Raw genomic sequence first — 13210 nt, 5'->3', positions numbered from 1 at the left:
GCTGGCCCCTGTGTTTTCATTATTGAGTTGCCGGATTTCTTTGCATTCTTGATAAAGTTTTGTCAGTTGTGTTTTCATGGATTTAGAGGATAGAGCTATCTGGACAGAATGGAGGAAGATTTCCATTAAAATCTCTCGTGGCACCTTTCCCATTGCCCCAGATTCTCCCACAATCCTCTGTCTACCTTCTGGCCAGGTGGATCTTTCAGTGTCCTGCCCCATCCTGTTCCTGTCATCTTTCCCTCCTCTTGTCTCCTGCTGGAACACTCTTTCCTTCTTTGCCTTGGTGACTTTTCCTTATCCTTCTCTCTCAGCCTGTCCGTCCTCTGAGGAGCCTTCCCTCGTGACCCAGGCCATAGTATGTGCTCCTGCTTGGGGCTCTCACAGTACCTGTACTTCCCATGGCAGCACTTATCATACTTTCTGGAGGGTACTGTTTTTATTTGTTTGAGTTGCTCACCAGGATGTAAGCTCTTTGAGGGCAGACACCGTGTTTTGTTCCCTGCATACCCTTGGGTCTAGCACAGACTTAGCTAGTGTTTAAGGAAAGTTGTATGAATGGATAGATGTTTGCTGAAATAGATGTTTTGCATTGTGAACTCAGTGGCAGGGCTAGGGGTTCGGGGAGGGGAGAGAGTCACTAGGCATTGAGAATTCGTGTGAAGATTATAAACTCAAAAATACAGCAAAGCCTGTCAGATCGTATGAACAGGTGAACGAGGTCAGGTGCAAGAAAACATCAGCAGGAGCCAGGATGTCCATTGGCCATGGGGAGAGCTAGAGATGGTGCAGGGCGGGGAACTCCTACCCGGTCTGGAGGGGTCGCCACTAGACGCTCCGGTGGTTTGTTGGATTCAGAGTTATCAGATCTGGGTGTTCAAGGCGAGCCAGAAATCTAGATATTTGTGTGTGTGTATGTGAAATCTTCTTGCCAACAAATTCATAATTTCTTAAAATAGCTTTTGAAGAAAGCCTGGCTTTTGGACCATCTTCTCCTGGTTTAGTGCAAAGGTGAGGGATTTAGGGTTAGATCTGGGGTCACTCCCTCAACTCATTAGCTAAGTGGTCTCAAAAGCGATGACTCTTCGAGCCTTGGCTTACTCATTAATGAAATGGGAGCATTTATACCTGCTTCCTCCTGTGGCTTCTTGAGGAGTTCACAAGAAAATGTATTTCGAAGCAATGGGCACACCAGAGCTACTCTATTAAATGTCTTCTTTCCCCTTTCCCCTCTTGGGTAGGAGTTTGGGACACTGGATAGAATAAGGCTCATTTCTGCTAATTTGAGCCTTTAGAATGTGAAAGCGTCTTTCAAATGTTAAACCATGAACCGTAGGTCAGCCCACACGAATTGCTCTGTTTCAGAGATGACGACATTTTGACACCAAAGATTGGTCAACATTTTTGGGATGAGTCACATAATTTGAACCAATATTAGAAGCCAGAATCCTTTGGTTTTTAGCCTTTAAAAGCTTGATCCTGGGGAAAAGCAAGTGAAAAGGTTGTTAGAGAAAGTATAGTCCCAAGGCTGGGTCTTTCCATTTCAGTTAATCCTATTTTCTTGTTCCCTTAGGAAATCACAAATTGACGCAAATAGCGAAGGTAGTCATCAAAATCTGTGAGCATGAGGTATGTGTTTCCCACTGTCCTGTTTTAAATGTGTCCAGGGTAAGAGGTTGTGGTGGCTGGAATTTCCATTCGCAGAATCTCCCAGCGGGTCGCCGTGGTGATGCCGGGATTTCTTGAGGCTCAGACAGCATCCCCTCTCTTCAAGGAAAGTAAAAGTAACCAAGAAGGGACCCCAGTATGTTATAAAACACCCTTACCTTAGCCTTGATTTAAGGGAGATGGAAATTTTCAGGCTTCTTGCAGAAGCTGTTTGGGTTTGGACATTATTTGGGGGAAAGGTCCTGACTGTAAAGTGACTCAGCTGTCCTGGAGAGTCTGTCCTCTTGCCCGCGTTTCGATGGTGTGGATGAAATGAACCTGCCGGGCTGTGTGCCCTGAGGCTCTAGTGGTTGTGGGACAGGCTGGTGGCACAGATGGTACGAAGGAGCCTTTCTTTATTAGACCCCACATTGTACAAGTAAAACACCGAGTTGGAATGGCCTTCAGCCTGTCTGTGCACTTTCATTCATTCGTAAAGAAAACATTTGGATATCTTAGGATATGTCCATGCCTACATACTTATATAGACAGTTTTGTAATCTACATTTTTCACTTAGTTTGAGTGTTTTCCCGGGTAATTAAGCACACAGGACGAACAGAATCTATCATGGCTGTTCTGATGATTGCCTTAGTACAGTTAGAAAAGCAGCTACAGGTCCGAGGCTGTCAACACGGCCCCGGCTTTAGGTAGTTATTTCCCGATTGTCTTCTGGAGAAGCTGTAGCAGGTTATACAGTAACCAGGAGTGGACGAGTGTGGGAGTTTTTCTGTGTCCTTTGCAGTATTGGAAGTTCTGGTTTTAAAAATACACATATCTCTGTTTTAATGTGATGAGTAAAAACAGTGGCATCTCACTGTGATTTTGGTTTGCGTTTCTTTGATGACAAGTGGTGATGGACTATTTTTGATGTTCGCTGGCGATTTGGAGTTTTGTGTGGGCGAGTTGTCCCTCTGTTTCCCTGGATGTGGGAGCTGAAGCTGAGGCTTTTCATTGGGGGTTGCCCCGAGGTGGCGTGTATTGAACCCGGGTACACTGTTCTGTCATTTCTGAATCCACCTCTCGGCAACACACTGCTGCTTGTGGGCTGCAAGGCCAGGGCTGCCCTGGACCTCATGTTATCAGTTTGTTCTGCCCAGTACCTTTGGAATAGCCCAGGAGTAGAGTGAGTAGAAGAAGGAAATATATTCCACCATTCATTCATTTGTTCATTCACTCATTTATTCCTTGGCTCGTTAAGTCAGTCAGTTATAATTGATTAATCATAATTATAAATTACATAATCATAAGTAATTAATTATAAATAATAATGGAGCACTTGCTAGGTGTCCTGCACCTTGCATGATTCAGGAGATAAGAGAAAATCAAGTCAGACGATGATGGGAAGATACCAGCAACCCCTACGGGCAGGGTGGAACCTGTGGACTCTGAAGCCTGACTCCCTGGGTTCAGATCCCAGCCCTGCCACTTTGCCGCACTGAGACCTGGGGCAGGTGACTTGACTCCCTGGGGCCTCCTTTTCTCCCTCTGTGAAATGGGGGTGACAACAGTCCTACCTCAGAGGGGGTTGAAGAGTAAATGCGTTAATACCTGTGGAACTTACAGTGACAGCAGCACGCTCTGAATCTCTGAGAAATGCTACTTGTTGTATTCATTACTGAGTCACTTGGGGGCTTTACATTTATCTCATACAATTTTTATAATGGTCCTGAAAGGTAGGTACTTCTCTCATCCCCATTCTTTTTTTTTTTTTTTTTGAGGAAGATTAGTCCTGAGCTAACATCTGCTGCCAGTCCTCCTCTTTTTGCTGAGGAAGACTGGCCCTGAGCTAACATCCGTGCCCATCTTCCTCCACTTTATATGTGGGATGCCTGCCACAGCATGGCTTAACAAGTGGTGCATAGGTCTGCACCTGGGATCCGAACCCACGAACCCCAGGCCGCCAAAGCGGAACATGTGAACTTACCTGCTGCGCCACAGGCTGGCCCCACTCACCCCCGTTCTGTAGATGAGGAAATGGAGGCTCAGACAAGATAAGCAACTGCTCCTGAAGTTACAGAGAGCTAGTAGATGGTGGAGTCTGAATGGAGATCCTTCTTCAGAAGGGAGCTCCCAGGGCCCTTGGTTCTGAGGTGTGGTGGTACTCTGGGGAGGGTACTTTCTCAAGAGGGAGGAAGACCGTAGGTAACTTCTAGAATTTCAGATTGTTGTCAGCGGAAACAAAGTAGGGCAACGTGGTATTAACTAACTGCTCTGGGCCATGTGACTAGAGGCGCATCGAAGTTGAGTGTGGCAAGCAGGGGCCAGTGTGGCTGGAAGAGGTTGGGGAGCTCCGACGGGTGGGCTGAGGCCAGACTGCACAAGGCCTTGAAGGAGCTGGTCAGGAGTTTAGATGTCATTGTTATTTCTCAACCTTGGCACTACTGACATTCGTAGGCAGAAAATTCTTTGCTGCACGGACTGTCCTTGTACATCATAGATAGATTCCAGTTGCCACTCTCCCTGCTCCGAGTTGTGATAACCAAAAATATCTCCAGACATTGCCCAGTGTTCCCGGAGAAGTTGCACTGCCCTCGTGGAGAACCACTGGTGTAGGGTGGTTAGAGACGCCTTATCCAGACGAGATGAGATCCGTTTGTGGAAGAGGCCTCTGGCTGCTGTGTCTGTGTGGGGCACGCACCACAGTGGAGCTGGGAGACTTGGTCCAGAGAGGCATGGTGGCGGCTTGGGCTAGGTGGAGGCAGTGGGGTTGGTGAGAAGTGGCTGGATTAATCTCCAAGCTGTTCCCTGCTGTGGGACTTAGTTTAGCTGAGCTTATCTGCCAATGTCATCGTGCATTTCTTGAGGGCCTGCAGAGGTACGGTCCCTGGGATGGTACATTCTAACGTATTTTTCCTTTACAGATGAATGAAATCGAAGTATGTCCAGAGTGTTATCTAGCTGCTTGCCAAAAACGAGATAACTGGTTTTGTGAGCCTTGTGTAAGTTGGATTTCCTTTCTTTCCTTCATTTTCTGAACTCTGCCTTGGCTGACGACTTGACACCTTTCTCCAGGTGGCTTATTTGATGAAACTTTGGACGAAGTTTTTAAATAATTTTTCACTGATAAAGTGATGGCAGAGTGAAAGCAGTGCGGGTAGGATAGACCTCTGCGGCTGAGTTCCTGTGCCAGAGGTACCATCGTGATCTCCCGGGCTCGTTAGCCCCGGCAGACTCCGGGATGCAGAGTAAAAGGGGGCACATCAGAGAGGGGATGCACCAAGGACGTGCAGATAACGAGACGAGTGTTAAATGAGTGTGTCATTTACAAATTGTGTTGAGTCGATTTTCGGAGGTCGGATATAGCTCCCTGGATTAACTCCATGGTTTCCCCAAACCATGGTTCTTGGGGGCAACGGGGTGTGTGTGCCAAATATCACCCTGGTTTCTCCCACGGATCTGCATTTTCCAAACTGGTGTTCTGCAGAGAAGTGTGTTGTGAGGCTGGGCTAGTGTGTGTGTTGGGGAGAATGGGAGTGGGATTGGAACGTATTGGGGGCAAGATTGGGCAAGTAAAGGTGAGACTCAAAACATAGTTTATGTCTCTTCCTGCCTTTGGAGATTAACGCTTGAATAGTTAAGGCTCTGAGGAGACCTCGGTAAAGAATAAAGGTGGCTAATAGTGCCCCTTCTTTGCTACATACAATGCGTGTGTAATCCTCCAACTTAACAGAGGGTGTAGGTCTTAACTGTCTCCGGGTTGCCTACAAAGGTGACTTTCTTGTTCATGGCTACCCAGGGAATATGGGACAGCCAGGATCCGTGCCTGGCTTTGTCTCGGGTGCTCCATGTAACCCCATTCCCAGCCTTGCCCGAGCTTACAGGCCACACGTCTTCTAGGGAACGCCACTTAGGAAGGCCCTGCTTGAAGCTGTTCTCTATCCATTTGTGGCCTGTGTCACCTCTGCCTTGCTTTGTCCCTGCACACCGAGCTTTATGTGTGTATCCGGCTGTCAAATATGTACAAACTCTGGATTTTGTTTTTCTTTTCCTAGAGCAATCCACATCCTTTGGTTTGGGCAAAACTGAAGGGGTTTCCATTCTGGCCTGCAAAAGCTCTGAGGGACAAAGATGGGCAGGTCGATGCCCGTTTCTTCGGACAACATGACAGGTGGGAGTTAAAAACAGGCTTCAGACGTGTGGCTTTAACTGAACCTTTGATGCTGTCACTGGGTACGAGATGGGGTGGAGGGTATTGCTATTATTTTGTTTATTGTCATGATACCAACCAGTGATTTTGTAATTTAAAACTATTTTCCTGTGCTGTGTGCAGCCTGATAATGCGTCGGCTTCAGGTTTTTCAGGTATGTTAGAAAAGAATCTCGCTTTCGTGGTTTTGTTGATGAAACCAGCCTCGGAATAGGTTCCATGGCTATTTTAAGTGCTGCTGTTCCTTTTTTTGGTTTTCTGGAGTAAATTAAACCGCCACGCAAATTGCTTTTCAAAAATAATGCTTTCCGGGATCAGAAGTGTTTTCCCAGATTGCCGGTGAATGAATCTCCTATCATTGTGCTGGGTTCCCTCCTGTTCCCTTTTCTCTGAAGCTAAAATGGGAAATTATAAGGGGTTGCTGTTTTGACAGCTGCCAGCCCTCCCTCGCAGCCTTTCTGCCCTCCCCTTTTCCTCGTTCACAGCCAGGTGAATTATTCCAGTTAATGTGGTTCCTTTTCTGTAGCCCCGTGTACCTGAGAACCACAGGTCAACGGAGATGAGCGGTAGTTAATATCTTACTTCCTTTTTCACGAGTTACATTGTGATTAAATGAGGCAAAACATCTTTGAAGCCCTACCAAGCAAGCAGTTTGAGAAAGTGTTAGTTTGTAGAGGAGAATATTTAAAAGACATTCTAAAAATTACACACACCCAGAGAATATACAGAAAATACAGTTTATAATTCTAGGGTTTCTTTTGAGGAAGATTAGCCCTGAGCTAATATCTGCTGCCAATCCTCCTCTTTTTGCTGAGGAAGACTGGCTCTGAGCTAACATCCATGCCCATCTTCCTCTACTTTATATGTGGGACACCTGCCACAGCATGGCTTGACAAGCCGTGCCATGTCTGCACCTGGGATCTGAACTGGCAAACCCCGGGCCACTGAAGTGCAATGTGCTCACTTGGCCGCTGTGCCACTGGGCTGGCCCCACAGTTTATAATTCTAAACACCAGAAGCTGAAATATTGCTCTCTCTGTTAAATTTTGCTTGTCATCTTTCAAATCAAGAAGAGAGTGAATTCCAAAGGAATCTGCCAGATCATTTGCCAGGAATCCTGGCACCCCATCCATCGTCAGGAGACATAATGGAAATTAGCTGAGATGGTCCTGGGTTCAATAGGAATTTTTACGCTTTATTTGATTTTGACCACTTTTGTTGGAATTCTCTCCAAAAGTCATTTATTCATTCATTCAAAGAAATATGTATTTGGTGCCTGCTGGGTGCCAGGCCGTGTGCTAGATGCTGGCGACACAGGAGCAAGCAGGCAGATGCTGCCCCTGCCTGTCGGAAGGCTGACATCTTAGTAGGGAAGAAAGATTAAATACAAGGAAACAAGCAGGCAAGCTGATCTTGGGTCAGGAGGTGACAGTGGGGCCGAGTGAAGATGTGGGTAGAGGGACCAGGGAGAGCAGAGATCGGGCAGGGGAGGGCCAAGGCCCGGCATGCTCCGGAAAAGCCCAGTGTGGTTTGAACAGGAACAGTGAGGAGAGAGTGGTGAGAGATGGGGTCAGGAGGCTGGGCAGGACCTAGATCGCAGGGGCTGTGCTCAGGAGGCTGGCTTTTATTTGAAGAGCAGGAGGAATTGGTGGCAGGTTGTACATTTTCCTGCCTCTTCGTTAGAGCACGGCCGTGTTAACCATCTCGATGATTCGGGATTGTTTTTATTCTATAGTGTCACACTGCAGATATACGTAGGATGCGGGTGGCTGGGGGCAGGCAGTGCTTGCCTCGTCACCAGCTGTTCCCCGACCCTCAGTCTTTGATTTTGCTCTCTCAGCTGTGCCCACTCTGCACCGACCTCGTCCTCCCACCTGACTGACAGCCACTGGGGGTGGCTGAGGGGGTACGCGCTTTGCTGGCCTTGGTTCCAGAGGCTGTTTCCCCTGAACGTGCAGGTGTAGTTTGGTTCTGGTTGCGAGCCGTCGTGGAAGCTGGACCCCCTTGTGTTTTGAAAAAGACAGCAGCATAAGTCTCCTGCCCAGGAGATTTTCCTAACCCCCGTTGGTGTCTTCTGTCCCCTTGCAGGCAATGTGCCAAGCTGTTGGGCTCATCTTGGGGGAGGGCTGCTCGTCGGGGGAAATTGTTAAGAATGTGCCCCAGTGGCCGAGGAAACCTACCTTGGAGTTGTAGGAATGGGGCAGGCGGTCACTGACAGCTGTTTCGGAAGCCACTCCCAATAGGAGAAGCGTCCCTCCCTCCCTGGAGATGTTCTTAAAGCGGAATGGGCCAGGTTTGTTGACAACCTGCTCTGAATCAGACCCGGGAATGTGACGCAGAGATTTACAGGGAGGCTGTGGGAGGTGCAATACGCTGTCCCTTTCTCCGGGACTCGCTTCTGGGTCGTAGAGCCAGAAGTCGAGCCTGGATGTGTGTAAGCGAAATAGGTCAGGACGGCAGAGTGAGAAATACCACAGACCATCCCATGTTCGTTGTCAAGTTCATAAATACTGGAGAGAGCCTGGGGAGGCCCTTGCACAAGTCAAGGCATGTTCTAAAGAGTCTCGTCACGTGCTTTTGTGCTTTGAAAGATTTTGCTTTTTTGAAGCTTTATTTTGCTCACGCACATAAATAAAAAATGTGGAAAATGTTTTGCTAAATGCCTGCAGAGCTAAAAAAGAAGTAGCTTTAATTGAGTGCCTGCCATCCAGCGGGTCCTGTTTTAAGGGCTTTTGGTAGAAGCTGCTTTTATACCCATTTTACTGCTAAGAAAACTGAAGCCCAGTACTAGGAAGGAGCTCAGCTGCGTGATTCTGTGGCCTCCTGACACTGTCCCCCAGAGGATTTATATTATAAAGCCAATCTGATTTCCCTGTAAGTATTTTCTGGGCCCGCTTTAAGGAAGAGGAACACTTTTCCTGAAATCTCTCACCAGGCAACTTGGTTGAAGACGCTTGAGAACCTGGGAGGAAGCAGTGGAGGATGCCAGACAAGTGTGTAGGGGAAAGGTGCTCGCAGCAGTGCCTGGCCGACCAGCTCCTGCTGGTGCCAAGACTCGCTTCGGTGCATTTCATTTGCCCCCCTTGGCGACCCTCCAGGTTGGGGCCCATCCTCCATTTCACCGATGACAGGGCTGAGGCTGGCTCAGGAAGGGGGGAGTCACTTCTTGGGGGAGCCAGGGGACCCTGACAGCTCCTCAGAGCCGCCCTGTCTAGTCTGGGCTCCTGCCTACCCAGTCGTGACCCGCGGAGTCTCCCCTGAGGGCGCTTGGCTCCTGTTCAGCCCTGTTCCCTCTGGCTGCAGATGTGAGGGCTCAGGTCTCTGCAGAATGACAGCAGCAAGTCGGAGTGGAGGAGAGGCGGAATTTCCAGCACTCGGAGAGAGCAGCCAGGTTTTTGAGGGTGTTTGGTTTTACTTTGTGTCATAGTCTAGTGTCACCAAGAGTTGCAGCCAGCCAGCCCGTGCCCTGAATTCTGCCCCGTGGCCCCACCTTATTTCTCCTGGGTCATTTTCTCTTAAAAATAGGAATGAAATGCCAATTGTTAAAATGTAAACATAATATAGGAAGTCCGTGTTTTCTGCTGTTCTTTATAACGTTGGAAGACTTGGTGGCGTTGGGTCCAGATTCCTCCCTGGGCACTTTTGATAGCGCCCGCGTCGACAGTGCTTGGAGCAGAGTGGCCGTGAGTTCTCTGCTTCCCCACAGTCCGCTTTGCTCCCTGATCCTTTATACTGGGCTTGAGTTGACAGTCTGTGAAGTCCAGAAGGTGTCCTTGGGAAAGCTCCTTCCCACCAGATTCCCAGCTGCAAACTGGGTTGCAGCCGCGGGATCGCATGTGATGAGGCTGCGTCCTGGATGTCCTGTGTCTGCTCCGCCCTCACCCGTGGTGGTTGGTTGTGTTCTCATCTCCTGCCTGCAGTTGCTCAGGTCGCTAATTCCAGAAAAGCAGCCACTGGTGTCTTTGCTCTCATGGGTTTCTGGCAAGCACGCTGGGACGTGGGGTATGGAAGGCAGGAAGACGGAACCAGCCTGCATTGGGAGGTGCAGGGCATACCCCACTGCCAAAGGCCTGTCTGGATATTTTCCATGTGAATGATCTCGCCTTCAAACCACGCGCCTCCTTTTAGAGTTATGGGTTTCCAACGTTTCCTTCTAGTCCCATGTAGAATCCCAATTTGAAAAGAGAAAAGTTGGGGCCGGCCTAGTGGCGCAGTAGTTAAATTCACACATTCCGCTTCAGCGGCCCGGGGTTTGCGGTTCAGATCCCGGCTGCGGACATGGCACCGAGTGGCAAGCCATGCTGTGGTAGGCCTCTCACATATAAAGTAGAGGAAGATGGTCACAGATGTTAGCTCAGGGCCAGTCTTCCTCAGCAAAATAAAAGAGGAAGATTGGTGGCAGATGTTAGCTCAGGGCTGGTCTTCCTCAAAAAAAAAAAAGAAGAATGAAAAGAGAAAAGCTCTTCATGTCTAGCGCAGAAGAATGAGATTTGGGGGACTAATTCTCTTTTTGGAGGGGTGGTCTAGGGTGCACTGTTTTTTCTTAGTCTCTACCAACCCAAAGCCAAAGGAGATTTGTTTTTTTTTAATGAATTAAATGAGTATTTTAATTTGTTAAATTCTATTGAATTTAATTTAGTTGAATTCATTAAAGTCTATTGAAACTTTTAATGTTTTAGCTAAGCTTGTTGTCCATGTTCTGTCCCTGTGACAGAACGTGCCCATTACGTGTTAATGGTTAATCATTTATTGACCATTCAGACCGTCATTTTTTTTTTTTAACAAATCAAATTTTTTTTTTTTAAAGATTTTATTTTTCCTTTTTCTCCCCAAAGCCCCCCAGTACATAGTTGTATATTCTTTGCTGTGGGTCCTTCTAGTTGTGGCATGTGGGACGCTGCCTCAGCGTGGTTTGATGAGCAGTGCCATGTCCGCGCCCAGGATTCGAACCAACGAAACACCGGGCCGCCTGCAGCGGAGCGCGCTAACTTAACCACTCGGCCTCGGGGCCAGCCCCCAGACCAAGTCATTTTTAAAAAATGGAATATGTATTTAAGAATCTTGGTAAACATAACTAGGCTAGTTTGGTTTGCATTAAGGAAAAAACAATTTTGGAAACAACCTACATATCTGTAGACAGGGGAATAGGTAAGGAATGTGTGCTGTGTACATATAGTGGAATAGTGTTCAGTCTTAAAAAGTGTGTGGCAACATGGATGAATCTTGAGGATGTTATACTGAGTGAAATAAGCCAGTCACAGAAAGACAAATACTGTGTGATTCTGCTCATACGAGATGGCGTCTAAAATAGTCATATTCATAGGAGGAGGAAATGAGGAATTAACTAATCAACGGGCATAAAGTTTCAGTTAAACAAAATGAGTACGTTCTAGATCTGCTCGACAGCCTTGTACCTGTAGAGTCAACAATAACGCATTGCACATTTAAACATGTGTTATGAGGGTAGAGCTCATGTTAAGTTGTTCTTACCACAATAAATTTTTTTTTTTTTTGGTGAGGAAGATTGGCCCTGAGGGAACACCTCTTGCCAGTCTTTCTCTTTTTGCTTGAGGAAGATTGTTGCTGAGCTCACATGTGTGCCAATCCTCTTCTGTTTTATGTGGGATGCCACCAAGATGTGGCTTGACAAGCAGTGCATGGGTTTGCGCCTAGGATCCGAACCTGTGAACCCCAGGCCACCGAAGCGGAGCATGTGAATGAACTGAACCACTATGCCAGCAGGCTGGCCCCAAAATTTAAAAAAAAAAAAAAAGGAATCTTGGAAAGGACCAAAGTTGACTTAAACTCTCTCTTTTTGTATTCTTAGGGCCTGGGTTCCAATAAATAATTGCTACCTCATGTCTAAAGAAATTCCTTTTTCTGTGAAAAAGACTAAAAGCATCTTCAACAGTGCAATGCAGGAGATGGAGGTTTATGTGGAGAACATTCGAAGGAAGTTTGGGGTTTTTAATTACTCTCCATTCAGGACACCCTACACGCCCAACAGCCAGTACCAGATGCTGCTCGACCCCACCAACCCCAGCGCTGGCGCCGCCAAGATTGACAAACAGGAAAAGGTCAAGCTCAACTTTGACATGACGGCGTCCCCCAAGATCCTCATGAGCAAGCCCATGCTGAGCGGGGGCACGGGCCGCAGGATCTCCTTGTCGGACATGCCTCGCTCCCCCATGAGCACAAACTCTTCTGTGCACACGGGCTCCGACGTGGAGCAGGATGCGGAGAAGAAGGCCACTTCCAGCCACTTCAGTGCGAGTGAGGAGTCCATGGACTTCCTGGACAAGAGCACAGGTCAGCCCCGGGCGGGCGAGGGTGGAGGAGGCCCCTGGGACGCGGGGTTCCCATTGGTGCCACATCTGTTGGGTCCTGGCTGGCGAGCATCACAGAAGCAAAGGGAGATGCAGGGGCTTTTGTTCCGGTGGGGCACATTCAAATTTTCAGCGAGTAACCCAATGGGATTCTTGGTGTTAGGGACCAAAAACTGAGAAAAGTGGTCCCCCAAGGCCAACGGGAGGTCATGCTTAGCAGTGGGCAGAGTTTATTTCCAAACCGTTTAGAACCCAACAATTTCCTGTAACAGTTTTTTCTTTCTCAGGAATTTTATTTTAGTTGAAACATTATTTTTCTGTCAAAACTGTACATTCATGTTACTTAATGCTTAAATAGGAGAGCAACACGTGAGGGAAACAGTCTCTCCCTAGAGCAGTCTCCCTTCTTAAAGGTCACCCTGTTTGACAAGCGTGTTGCATTTTGAGACTTGCCGTGGGAGAGAGGTGAAGAGCGAGGATGTCGGTCTCCAGTCCCAGCCCAGCCGTTCCGGCCGTGTGGCTTAGGCAAGCTCCTTAACCGCTTGGTGCCTCAGTTTCTCTGACATGACATAATCATAGGACCTGCCTCATAGGTTCTTGTAGGGATCAACACACCATGGGTTTAGAGCGGTGCCTGAAATAAAGCTGCAAAAATGTCAGCTACTACGTTCTGTCTTATGATGGTTGCTGGTCAGATGCCTGCACGGATCAGAGAGCTGATGCAAATGAGGGATGCAGGCGAGTGTAAGAAAGCAGTGCTGACTTAAATTGAATTCTTTCTGCCCCAACAGAATTTGGTTGCATGTTAGACACTTAAGAACTTTACTCCTTCTACAAGGAAATGGGTTTACGCTCATTTCCTGAAACACGGCCTTCACTGTTGGTTCTTTGTTGTTCTGCCTTTGAGAGTCACAGAGGAGCTTGCGCACACACGAAACGTGATGATAAAGGCGTCCGACTCTCAGCTCTGGGCTGGGGAGACTGTCGAGGGGCCAGCGACTGGTGGGCTGTGGGGCTGCTGCTCCATTTC

The 13210-nt window shown here is 47.9% G+C and overlaps 1 protein-coding gene across 50 annotated transcripts in view; it reads left to right on the top strand.

Moving 5' to 3' along the window:
* Positions 1–13210, top strand: part of ZMYND8 (zinc finger MYND-type containing 8) — a 116461-nt gene that overhangs the window by 51961 nt on the left and 51290 nt on the right. For all 50 annotated transcript variants that reach the window (XM_070589399.1, XM_070589406.1, XM_070589362.1 and 47 more), the window contains 4 exons: positions 1574–1629; positions 4570–4647; positions 5701–5816; positions 11682–12163. In XM_070589399.1, coding sequence (XP_070445500.1) covers positions 1574–1629; positions 4570–4647; positions 5701–5816; positions 11682–12163 — 732 coding nt within the window. The remainder of the gene's footprint in view (positions 1–1573; positions 1630–4569; positions 4648–5700; positions 5817–11681; positions 12164–13210) is intronic.

This window comes from Equus przewalskii, chromosome 21 (genome assembly GCF_037783145.1).
Source record: "Equus przewalskii isolate Varuska chromosome 21, EquPr2, whole genome shotgun sequence".
Lineage (NCBI taxonomy): Eukaryota > Metazoa > Chordata > Mammalia > Perissodactyla > Equidae > Equus > Equus przewalskii.
This window is presented reverse-complemented; position numbering and strand designations above follow the sequence as displayed.